The 12,375-nt window shown below is 42.9% G+C and overlaps 1 protein-coding gene and 1 long non-coding RNA gene across 3 annotated transcripts; one reads left to right on the top strand and one right to left on the bottom strand.

Moving 5' to 3' along the window:
* Positions 1 to 1,680: 1,680 nt before the first annotated feature.
* LOC103702337 lies at positions 1,681 to 2,394 on the bottom strand. The gene is made up of 2 exons (XR_603297.3): positions 2,166 to 2,394; positions 1,681 to 2,064 (listed from the first exon to the last, which is right to left on the bottom strand). It is a non-coding gene; the product is annotated as an uncharacterized LOC103702337 (long non-coding RNA).
* Positions 2,395 to 6,599: 4,205 nt separating this feature from the next.
* On the top strand, positions 6,600 to 11,075 carry LOC103702338 (brassinosteroid LRR receptor kinase BRL1-like). 2 transcript variants are annotated; one of them, XM_039127971.1, is made up of 2 exons: positions 6,600 to 6,969; positions 7,072 to 11,075. In XM_039127971.1, the coding sequence occupies exon 2, from the start codon at positions 7,198 to 7,200 to the stop codon at positions 10,831 to 10,833; it is 3,636 nt and encodes a 1,211-aa protein (XP_038983899.1). In that variant the 5' UTR covers positions 6,600 to 6,969; positions 7,072 to 7,197; the 3' UTR covers positions 10,834 to 11,075. The 2 variants fall into 2 exon arrangements, with proteins under 2 accessions (XP_038983899.1, XP_008782942.2); XM_008784720.4 differs by having other exon boundaries at positions 7,069 to 11,075.
* Positions 11,076 to 12,375: the final 1,300 nt, after the last annotated feature.

Below are 12,375 nucleotides of genomic sequence, written 5' to 3'. Positions count from 1 at the left end.
GAACTAAACAAATAATTAGAGAGATTTAAAAAAAAAAGAGAGAACGAGTTTCACGTCACATCTATCGCCTAAAAGAAATTCATCACTTTCACCTCTTCATTAAATATTCTTAGCTAGAAATCGTTAGCCGCGTGAATTGCTAGCTCCGTGAAATTTAGACATCAATCATTTGACCACCCCACTGGTGTTCAGATATAGCTAGTGGGGAAATTATATTTATAGTCATTTTCATGTTCTGAACTTTTGGTTAGCACGGTCCTGTTAGTCTTCCATATTTTACCGACATTTGTCGTGGCAAGAAGAATTTCTTCAATCTTTAATGGTCTATTGTCATCATGACTAAAATAATACATTCCAAGCAGCAACTTGATCATTGCCGTACGATCAAGGTAAAATCAAACATTAAGTATGTTGGGATCAAGTCAAGAAAATTTGAAACAGATTAAATTAAAAGTACACAGATTTCCTGCAATGTCAAATTCTAGGAATTATCTCAACAGGTCTACATCACTCATATATCTAGTTTGGGTCTGAAGTTTAAGATGTGGGAAAACAATGCCTACACCTAACTTGTATAGAATCAAGCCATGCACTTCTCCATTGGATCTAGTGACAAATGGTCCATGCATCACCTGATGCATACTTTAAAGAAGTCTAAATTTTGGACCAATTCCTAACTTTATGTGATCCATATTTCATTTTTTTTAAAAAAATTATTATATTAGATAAATATCATTTGTGTCTGGTCCACTTGTGATTTTTTTTTGTTTTTTTTGGGTGCAAATCTCAAATCTCAACGTAGACAGAGTGCCTGCAAAAGTTGCAAATATTTAAACCCACCCAATTAGTAATAGTAAGATTGCAACTACCCGGAACCTCACTCAAAAAGGATGATCCGAAGGTATTTTTTAGGTTCATTAGTTTTATATAAGTGCCTAAGATTTTTTTTGTGAATAACCAATATGGGGCTCAACACATATATGCATGGATCCTCACATATTCTCTTTGTTTAAGTCCTAATATCCTCGTCTGGTTAAGGGTCCAAATCCATTCAAATTTTATTACAAGCACCATGATCAACTTATAGTCAGCCTCAATAAGTCCATGCTGCAGTGTCTCCTCGTCCACATAAGCTATAAACTAAGTCAGCTCTGGTACCATTTATAATATTTCAAAACCTCACTCAAAAAAAACTAGCGAAAAAGTAATATTTGGATTTTTTTGTCCTATATAAATTTTAAAAATCTACTCAGTGCATAACTGATGTAAGACTAAACACACGCCTCCACGAATTTTTACAGAGATATCTTGCAACTAAGCTTGCCATACTTCGTCTACTTAATGGAGTTCACTACAATTACTCTGTGTTACCATAGCAGATTTGATAAAATTCACCAACATATCCCATCTATGATGAAAGATTGTCATGAAATTGGAGGTATTGTCATTGGTGATCCAAAGGGAGGATCCCAATGGCATCAACGTATATTTTATCAAAATGGAGGAAGAATTGGGGTTCAGAGGTGAGGAATAGGAATAGCAAGCTAGTGCTCCTTCTACTCCAGCTAAACTAGTAAAATATAGAATAACCAAAGAGTAGCATGCAAGAAAACGCTATTGCCAGCCATGAGATGCAGCCCTGAAAAAACCCAATGCATAGCCAAGACTATAAGAACAAAATAGGATAAAAATAAAATACTATTCTTAGATCTCCGTTTCAAGACAAACACAAATTACAAGATCGTTTGGATTTATCCACTTTATTTTATTGAAAAAAAATGGAAAAAGACTGCCTCACTCAAGCAAAAGCTCGAACATTTCATGCCCCAAACTCATTTATTTTGATGGAAATGCCACAAGAAACACCAACATTCAAGCCATGGAAAAAGTCTAAACAGGAAATGGGACGGCCGGACCCTTTCAAAGTTCAAAGCCATGAAAGCATTCGGACTTAGATAGCATTGGGAAAAACACCCTTCATGTACATAGTTATTCATTGAAGTTTGTGATGGAAGAGACTCGCTCTTCTCCATCAAGGAATCATCCCCTCCCCCAGAGTCCTGTCTACCTTGCCACAAAACAAATACATAGATTGAGGGGACAGCAGCTGCTTGTAAGAATGCCAGAGTTTATAAAATATGGGGAGGGAGGATTAAAAAGCACACCTCCCACAACCATCTGCACTTTCCTCCGGTGTGAAATCATGGCGAAGAGCGTGGGAGTCCGAGCTAGTCCAGGCTGCAACTTGTCGTTTAACTCGCAACCATTTGCCGTGATCCCCGCACGCTGCTTTCGTGGTTCGAACGCTGCGTAAGCGGTCTCAATTTTTTTCAGAAAACTATAATTTATATACTTATCGAAGCTGGAGGATACTATTGAGCGTGACTGCCCAGGCGAGCGTGACAAATTAAGGATGAGGATGGCATATTAAGAGAAGTCCGTGGGAATAATATATTATTTCATGATCAGAAAATTGTTGTTCATTGTGTTTGATTAGGCTCTTCGATTGTGGTATGGAAACTAAAAGAATTAGTTGGGTTATTATGGTTTATAAAAAAAAATATTTTATATTTGATTGGAGTTTTTTAAAAAACAAAAAAAGTAGTTTTTCCATAAAAATAAATTTCTCAAATTTAGTGAAAAAAAAGTCTATATGGATATAGAAAGGTTCAATTTTCGTCAACTTAAAATTAAGATTTTTTTTCCAAAAATATACTTAATTTTTAGATAAAATGAGAAAAAGAACTTGGCATAACATGTATTTTACATAATTTTTTTTTAAAAAATAGATACCCAACCAAACAAGAGCCACTCTGTAATGTGTTATTTTTTCTTGGTCAAATAAACATGTAAAAACTACTTTTTAAGACATCATACCAGGCATAAGCTTTTCAAAAAAAAAAAAAAATACCAAGAAATTTTTTTTTTTTCGAAAACCAAATGAGTCATAAGAAATTAAGGATGAGGATAGTATATCAAGAAAGTCTATGGAAGTAATAAATCATTTCGTGATCCAAAAAATGGTGTTCCATGCCACCTATTACGTTCTTGGATTGTGACATGGAAACTATGAGAATTGTTGTTATCCTAATATTTTTTCTTACATGATAGTAGGCAAGTGAGGAGTAGATTGAATCAAATACTCCAAAGATGTGACACCTATGTGCATAGTGTTGGACTATAACTTAGAGAGATTATGCAAGTATTCATGCAAAATAGGATATATGGGCCAAATTTGTCTTGGATTTAGAAGTGACATGCAAAATTGGAGTGAGGTGGATTTTGGTGATGTTGTTGTTGTCTGGACTCGAAAGTTTAGTATTACAAAGCTACTCATTAGCATACTTAGCATTCTGCCATCAATAATACGATTGTTGTAACCCGACGGATTTGTTAAGGGATCAGCATACGGCTGGTTCGATGGATACGCGCTCGTGTGGTTTGGTCCCACATGATCGTATGGTCTGCATTTCAGTCTTTTCTTGCACTCGAAATATCCTACGTGGCCTCGATTTGGGAAATGTTGAGAAATAACATAATGGGCAAGGATATATAGTTATATTCGTCCACTGATGGAGATAAATGGAATTCTAATATGTTGAAATTGGGATGCATTGATAGGTTTGTGTTTGATTGCTTGGCTGGCAATGTGATCTGATGCAAGTTGGTCAGCAAAAATGGCTGCAAATAAAAATAAAGATGCAAGCTAATTATTGATAATGGCTTCATGAATACTCCATAGTTCTCCATCATGCTAAATTAAAATTAATTTTAGTCGGTTTTTACGGAAAGTCTGTTGAACTTTTTGCATCCGTATTTCTTGAAATTTCTGATTTTTCTTTAATGACCCTATAACTTTATATTTTGCCAAGATGTTTCTTCAATCAATCTTTTTTTTTTTTGCTCTAATACCCTCGCCGCGCGCTCCAATTGGTAGTTGCCAACCTAAATCATGAGCAGTCTTTTGATCATAGATAAAGATCAAATCCTAAACTATCTTTTATTATATGGTGGGAGATAATTTAATGCTCAAAAATGTTTTAATTTTTTCTTCAGAAATTATACAATTTTAAGTTTTAGCAACTTCTTAATTGCGATCCCAATCTTTCTTATCCCAATCCTGACTTGGGGTAAGTTCACGGAACGTCCTTGGACGGACAGGATTAGGCATTGGGCTTAATCTTAAGGTCATCCTAGGAATAAGGAAGGTCCTAATTTGGGCCGCTTGTGCACCGAGAGGACCCCACGATCCAGTGGGCAGAAGACAAAGCGCTCTCGGCCGCAAAACGACGGCCCAAAGTCGGCGGTCGATATCCGAGGATTCCGCTCTCCAAACGGTAAACTTTTGTCCCTTGCGGAGGAAACATAGCCTCTTAGGCCTGGCTCGAGCCACGAGCCGCCACCTCCAACCCCTCTCCCCCCCTCCTCCATACCCAAGCATCACTATTTCTTTATTTGCTTATTTGTTAATTTAATTTTTGTTGCATATAAGTATCTTGTAAATGACCTATAATTGCGATCCCCATTGCTAATTAAATTGGTTTATTAGATCAATTCATCCATCTCATGGTTGTGATTGTGTTGTTCGATATCTGGTGCATGTTGCTTTCAATGTGACCCCACTTGGTAGATCATTACATACTACAAGATCCATGAAGTTGGGTGGCTATTTCAGCTTCCATTTTACTCAAAGATAAAGAAGTCAATGTCAAGGAATGAAAACCTCAACAATTTTTGCTCAGAAAGAAAAAAAAAAAACTACAGCAGTTTGATTTACGCATGTAAGTAAAATTAATTCTTTGAATTATATATGACTAATTACTCTTAGATAGCAAGACTTGTTTTGCCTTAATCAATAAGAAACTGCGAAGTGTATGCTTGCATTTTGCATAGCTCGTTTGGAATAAGCCTGCAAAGCCTTTGAACAGCAACTTTTTCAAGGGAAGTTACCAAGAAATGCATCGCATACAATCATGTAGTTTCTCCACACTTTTTGACTCCTCCACCGCCAAAAAGAAGGTATTTTTCACTTGCTTTTGTAATGATACGCATTCTAAATAAAATTCACTAATAAAAAGTTTCATATTCTTATTATTTTATATTTAATTAATTTTGTAATTCAGCTTGAAACTTGGAAAATTAAAATTGGTCCGGCTTGTTTAATTTACAATGCATTAAATTGGTTCATGTTTTATTTATTATAAAGTTAAAGATCAGTTCTTTGTATGGCCTTATATTTGCTCGTTTATAAACTTATTTTTAGAAAATCTTTCATTAGATCAGCACAATAAGTCATGAAGTATATTTTGCTCAAGAATTTCTATGGGATTTTATACAGTAATGGGCCTAAACATTTCATGATTATCTTAATTTCTGTTTAATGCCTTTTAATCTTTTATTATCCTTAAAAAAAAAAGGTTCCTGATACTTTTTTTTACCCTTTAGCATCTTACGTAATGTCAGGCCAAAGTGGAGCGTGCAATAAGAAAGCTCCGCGTCTACTGTGAGATGTTCTCTGTGAGGGCAAATGTGGCACTTAGTCTGCTTGTGCGATTGTTGCCTACGTTTCTTGTGATGTAGATACCTACAACAACAATAATAACAAATTAAAAAAATTATATATTATTTTTTTTTTTATACCGGAGGCTTACACAAATCTTATGATCTAGCATAAGCATAGTCAATTGAGTTGAGAAAAACAAAAAATGCTTAGCGGCAGGGATAGGTTTAGAAAATTTTTTCGAAAGATTAAACAATAAAAAAGATAATTCAGTAGGCTCAGTGGAACTGGGCGTAGTCTTCTAACCGTAGGGTTCCAAATTCGAATCACCCCGCGTATCGATTAAAATATGGTGATACTGCTTGGACTTGGGGTCTAGAAGTGCTTATTGGTCCACTGATAGCTTTGATAGCGCCAGATGTGACGTACTCATCTTCGGATGGAAAAGATATGAGTAAAACTGTGTCTACCCGCATCGAACATTCTTCTGGCGAGGTGGGGGCCTAGTGGAGGCTGCTACAGGGGGTGGGCTTGACTCTTCCTTCTTCCTACCCATTTTGTCTCAGCAAAAAAATAAAAAATAAAAAGATTAAACAATAAAAAAGATAATTCAGTAGGCTCTTTTGTTTGTTTTTTTGATATACATGAATAACTTTAATTTATTATTTTTTTTTTTTACCAATTCTATGGCAAAATAGTAAGTAACCAAGTCGATCCTTCAATCAACCCGGACTTAACGACAAACAAAAAGGATCATTAGGAGGCATGGTAAAGAAAGCTTTGTAATTGAAAATCCATTAGTGGGAAGAAGAAAAAGTTGAAATGACAGAAGGGGAGGAGAAAGTGGGGGCAGAGATTTGATATATTTTCTAATTTTTGGGTTGGGAGGACAAAAAGGCACCCTCCGAATAATCAAACCCCTTGTTTGACTGGACTCCGGACTGGAGATAGCGAGGAGAAATATTTGTATATATATATATATATATATATAACTAAACTTGTAAGAAGCCAAAAAAGCCCCCCTAAACCCAATGATTAAAAACTAAAGCCATCTCTCAATTCCGTCAACTTGGGTTTGTTGGGTTCCCTCACCGTCCCTCCCCGTACCTCCCCCTCCACCTCCACTTCCACCTCCTCTTTCTCTCCCCCCACCTTCTGTGAATCCACTTCTCTCTCAAACCCTTCTATAAAATAACCTTTCGAGAGATTTAGAAGGTTCCTACATCCCATTTCTTCCAAAAGATCGCATCAGATGGCTGCCCGGAGCTTACAAAGATAGTTCTGGCCGCAAAGACGCCAGCTTTCCATCTGTTTTCCTCTGCAAATTCATCTTTTTGATCTTGGTTTATTTGGTTTTATCCAGAGATTCTGTTTTCTTGGGCAAACAATAAAGCCAGGTTGCATCAAAATTTGATCTTTCTTCTTCGACGACGGCGATTTTGAAACCGATTCGATAGAGGTTTTGATCAGTAAGTATTTTATCCTTCTCCTTTTTTTCATCCTTTGGTGCATCCATCCAAATAGTATCAGGATTGATTGAAAAAAAAACCCTTTTTTTTGAGAATCAGTAGAGCTCTCTGTTTCCGTTGGAGGCCTCCGAAATGCGAGACCTTCGGCAACCAAGGAGAAAGAGTGCAGCAGCTGTAAAAGAAGCCTTTTTCTCCCTTCTTCTAAGCTCTTTCCACTGATTTCAAGCTATGGAAAGCGTCAGCTCGGCCTTCTTCTCCATCCTGCTGATGCTGCTGTATGCTTCCCCTTCTTCCATGGCGGCGACCGACGAAGCCTCCGCTTTGATCTCATTCAAGTTTTCGTCCGTTAAGCTTGACCCCAGAGGCTTCTTGGAGAACTGGGCTGTTAACGGCAGTGCCGACAATCCGAATTCGGACGCCCCGTGCTCGTGGACTGGAGTGATTTGCTCGCCGGCCGACGGGCGGGTGCGAGGCCTGAACCTGAGCAACATGGGCCTAATTGGCCGGGTTAGCATTCACGAGCTCATGGCGCTGCCGGACCTCCGCAGCGTTGATCTCCACGGGAATTTGTTCTACGGCAATCTCTCTTACAGCAGCACAGCTTCCTCTCTCCCCTGCAGCTTCGAGACCGTGGACTTGTCGTCGAACAGCTTCAACGAAACCATTCCGGGGGACTTCCTGGCCTCCTGCCCAAGCTTGGTCTTGCTCAACCTATCGAGGAATTCGATCCCCGGCGGCATTTCTCCGTTTGGGTCTTCGATCCAGGTGCTCGATTTGTCCCGCAACAGGATAGCCGACCACGGGCTGTTGAACTACTCGCTTTCGAGCTGCAACAATCTGAACTATCTCAATTTGTCCGACAACAAGCTCACCGGGAGGCTGAGGAGCCTGCCATCCTGCACCAATCTCAGAGTCCTCGATCTATCATATAACATTATCTCCGGGAACATTCCGGCGAACTTCATATCGAAGTCGCCGGCCTCGCTGCAGCAATTGGATCTCTCCCACAACAACCTCTCTGGTGGATTCTCAAGCTTCGACTTTGGGCGCTGTGGTGGGCTCTCGGTGCTCGACTTGTCCTACAACGGCCTCCAAGGCAGGGGGCTGCCGCCGAGCTTGGCCAATTGCCGGCAGCTCGTGAGGCTCGATCTCTCAGGCAATCAGTTTGTAAGTGAAATCCCCGTATTCTGGCAGAACTTCCCCAAATTGAAGCACCTATCTCTGGCCAGCAATGGTTTTAAAGGTGAAATCCCGCCGGAATTAGGCCGGACATGCGGGGCCATCGCCGAGCTCAACCTGTCGGGAAATCAGCTCACTGGTGGGCTACCGCCGACTTTTGTCTCCTGCTCTTCGCTCCAGGTACTCGACCTTGCCAATAACCAGCTCTCCGGTGATTTCCTCGAGCTGGTGATCAGCACTCTGCCTTCTCTGAAGCTTCTCCACCTTCCATTCAACAACATCAGCGGTCGGGTGCCATTTCGGGCGCTGACCAACTGTACATTGCTCGAAGAGATCGACCTCGGCTCGAACGAGTTCGCCGGCGACATTGAAATCCCATCTGGCTTCTGTTCATCTCTTCCTTCCCTCCGGAGGATCCTCCTGCCGAACAATTTCTTGATAGGATCCGTGCCGTCGGAGTTGGGCAATTGTACTAATCTTCAGACCATCGACCTGAGCTTCAACTTCTTGAGCGGCCCGATTCCTTCGGAGATCTGGTCGCTTCCCAAACTATCGGTTTTGGTCATATGGGCTAGCAATCTCTCCGGCGAGATACCGCAAGACCTCTGTTCAAATAGCGCGAGCTTGGAGACGTTAATCCTCAGCTACAACATCATCAGCGGAAGCTTCCCCTCGTCGTTCGCCAAGTGCGCGAACCTTATATGGGTGTCCTTCTCCGGCAATCGCCTTGTCGGGAGGATCCCCAGCGGCATCGGCAACCTGCAGAAGCTGGCGATCCTCCAATTGGGCAGCAACTCGCTCTCCGGAGAGATACCGCCGGAGCTCGGCAGCTGCCGGAATCTCATATGGCTCGACCTCAACAGCAACGCCCTGAGCGGCTCCATCCCGCCCTCCCTCGCCTCGCAGACGGGGCTTATAGTCCCCGGCATTGTGTCCGGGAAACACTTCGCGTTCTTGAGAAACGAGGGTGGCAACATTTGCCCCGGCGCCGGCGTCCTGTTCGAGTTTGAGAGCATCCGGCCCGAGAGGCTTGCGAGCTTCCCGCCGGTGCATTCCTGCCCCTCTACAAGAATATACACCGGCACGACGGTCTACTCCTTCGCGAGCAACGGAAGCATGATCTACCTCGACCTCTCCTACAATCTGCTCTCGGGGACGATACCGGAGAACTTGGGAACCATGTACTATCTCCAAGTTCTGAACTTGGGGCACAACAGGCTGACGGAGAGGATACCGGAGAGCTTCGGAGGTCTGAGAATGATCGGAGCGCTCGATCTCTCCCACAACGATCTCGCCGGTTACATCCCGGGGACGCTCGGCACGCTGACATTCCTCACCGACTTGGACATCTCCAACAACCGCCTCGCCGGCCCGATCCCGACAGCGGGCCAGCTCACGACATTCCCGGCGGCGCGGTACGAGAACAATTCCGGCCTCTGTGGGGTCCCTCTGCCCCCTTGCGGGGCTAATGCCGATGACCACCATGGCTCCCATCCACAGCGGTGGAAGGTGTTCGGCGGGAGCATCCTGATTGGCGTCGGTCTATCTCTGCTCATCCTGGCGTCGCTCATGCTGGCCCTGTACAAGATGAAGAGGCGCCAGAAGCCGGAGGAGCTGGGAGGTGCGTATGTCGAGAGCCTCCCGACCTCCGGCACCGCGAGCTGGAAGCTTTCCGGCGTTCTCGAGCCTCTCAGCATCAACGTCGCCACCTTCGAGAAGCCTCTCAGGAAGCTGACATTCGCGCACCTCCTCGAGGCCACCAATGGCTTCAGCGCCGGCAGCTTGATCGGGACCGGCGGGTTCGGAGAGGTCTACAAGGCCCAGCTCGAGGATGGGAGTGTCGTCGCCGTCAAGAAGCTGATCCACGTCACAAGCCAGGGGGACCGAGAATTCACCGCCGAAATGGAGACGATCGGCAAGATCAAGCACCGGAACCTTGCGCCGCTGCTGGGCTACTGCAAGGTTGGCGACGAGAGGCTTCTGGTCTACGAGTACATGAAATTTGGAAGCTTGGATATGGTTCTCCATGACCGGAGGAGCAAGGGTGGTGCTGTTCGACTAGATTGGGCGGCGAGGAAGAAGATAGCGATCGGCTCGGCCAGGGGGCTCGCCTTTCTGCACCACAGCTGCATTCCCCACATCATCCACCGAGACATGAAGTCGAGCAACGTCCTCCTCGACGAGAATTTGGAGGCCCGAGTGTCCGATTTCGGCATGGCGAGGCTCGTGAACGCCCTGGACACCCACCTCAGCGTAAGCACGCTTGCAGGAACGCCGGGCTACGTGCCCCCCGAGTACTACCAGAGCTTCCGGTGCACCACCAAGGGGGATGTCTATAGTTATGGAGTTGTGCTCTTGGAGCTCCTATCGGGGAAGAAGCCAATCGATCCTTTGGAGTTTGGCGACAGCAACCTCGTCGGTTGGGCGAAGCAGATGGTGAAGGACAACAGAAGCAGCGAGATCTTCGACCATGAATTGCTGGGAAAAAACTCGGGGGAGGCTGAGCTATACCAGTTTCTAAAGATTGCTTGCGACTGCTTGGATGACCGACCGCTCCGGAGGCCGACCATGATTCAGGTGATGGCGATGTTCGAAGAGCTTCAGATCGACACCGACAGCGATTTCCTCGATGGATTTTCCGTCGGGAGAACCATCATCGATGAATCAAGAGAGAGAGCGCCTTAAATCTGCATGGAGTTCGTAGCGTGATCACAAATTTTGTTGCATTTGGAATGGAAAGTGCTGGTTGCTGCCATTTCAAAGGGTTGAATTATTTTTTGGACATCTGATTGCAGCATTTTGATTACTGTAAATAGCACAAGAATGTTTAGGAGAAAGAAGAGAATATTGTAGATTAAATCAGAGAAGATCTTTTGTTGTTCGATGGGAGACCGGGAAAGGAAAGAAAAGGGGTCTTGGATTAATTACTTCACAATCCCATGCGCACTTTCTCTTCTTTATATATATATACGCGCGCGCGCGCGGGTTACATCCCAGTTTTCTGTGGCTTTTATAGCTATCTAGTTCATGGTTTATGTATTTGCGATGAGTTGAGTTCGTGCTATCGTGTAAGGCTCAATCTTAGACGCAAATATGGCCATGCAGATTTTTTTTTAATGATGAGTGTTATTGGCGACTTACATCAAAAAGAAAGTGTCGTTGGCAACTGAGTTGAAATATTTAATACACATGTATTTTGGTATTTCATTGCAGACATAGGACGGACACTGGCTTGAATAACCTCCATCCTTTCAACCAAAAATAAAATAAAATATTAACCTCCATTTTAGATTGCTTACTTTCCTTTAACCATTTTTACTGACTTCTGAATCACCGTTGGGCTAAAAAAACGATGCAAATTGTTCGTTCTATTGGATTTGGAACTCAACTGTTATCCGTTGAGATTAAAATATTTACATCTCTTGTTCCTCTGAATCCTTTAGTTTAGCTGCCCATTGGCATTGAGGAGGAATCCTTTAGTTTAGCTGCCCATTGGCATTGAGGAGGAATCCTTTAGTTTAGCTGCCCATTGGCATTGAAGGAGGTTTAAGCCCCCCACCCCCCAATTCTTTTTTTTTCTAATTTTTTAACTAGAAAACTAACCTGGAGCTCTATCAAGCTCACAAAATGAGATAGATTTATTTATATATTTTATATTTTTTTATATTTTGCAAGGTCGGAGATGTTAGTTGCTATGTTCTTGCTCTTATTTCAGGGACCAAGTAGAATTTTATAATTTATCCCACCTGCCAGTGGCTGCCACCTATATATGAGGCTGGCTAAAAAGTCCATCTAATACACGCAACATTAAGAGAACCATTAATTTACCGATCAATCGATCCATAATCTATAGCCAAGTGCCATGAAACTAGTAACGAGCATTGGCATCATTTTCTAAAGTAAACTTTAGACGAGGAAATGGGAAAGGGCAGCTATCACTGTCTATATCACTGTTCATATGTTTCATGGGCAGGTTAGGTATTTGGTGACCAAGATTGGCTGCATTGGCCATGATGATGCATCCCTCCATGCACGAGTGGGTCATGACGTGGGAGCTGGCTAAAAATGATGAAGAAGTAACGAGCAAAGGACAAGACAACGGTACTCCTCCATGAGTCAAAAAAAGAGGCTTTGTAATATTAGCTTGGGGATGGAAGGGTTTCTTCACCATCAAGGAGAATAGATTGGAAACGTGTGCAGGCATGCGTGGGGCAAGGGCTGGGAGGG

This window comes from Phoenix dactylifera, chromosome 7 (genome assembly GCF_009389715.1).
Source record: "Phoenix dactylifera cultivar Barhee BC4 chromosome 7, palm_55x_up_171113_PBpolish2nd_filt_p, whole genome shotgun sequence".
Taxonomy (NCBI): Eukaryota; Viridiplantae; Streptophyta; class Magnoliopsida; order Arecales; family Arecaceae; genus Phoenix; species Phoenix dactylifera.
Note: the sequence above shows the minus strand (reverse complement) of the source record. Positions and strands in the feature narration are given on the sequence as shown.

Bases quoted from the DNA above. Each gene is read 5' to 3' on its own strand.
- LOC103702338 (XM_039127971.1), top strand. From the start codon at position 7,198: ATGGAAAGCGTCAGCTCGGCCTTCTTCTCCATCCTGCTGATGCTGCTG.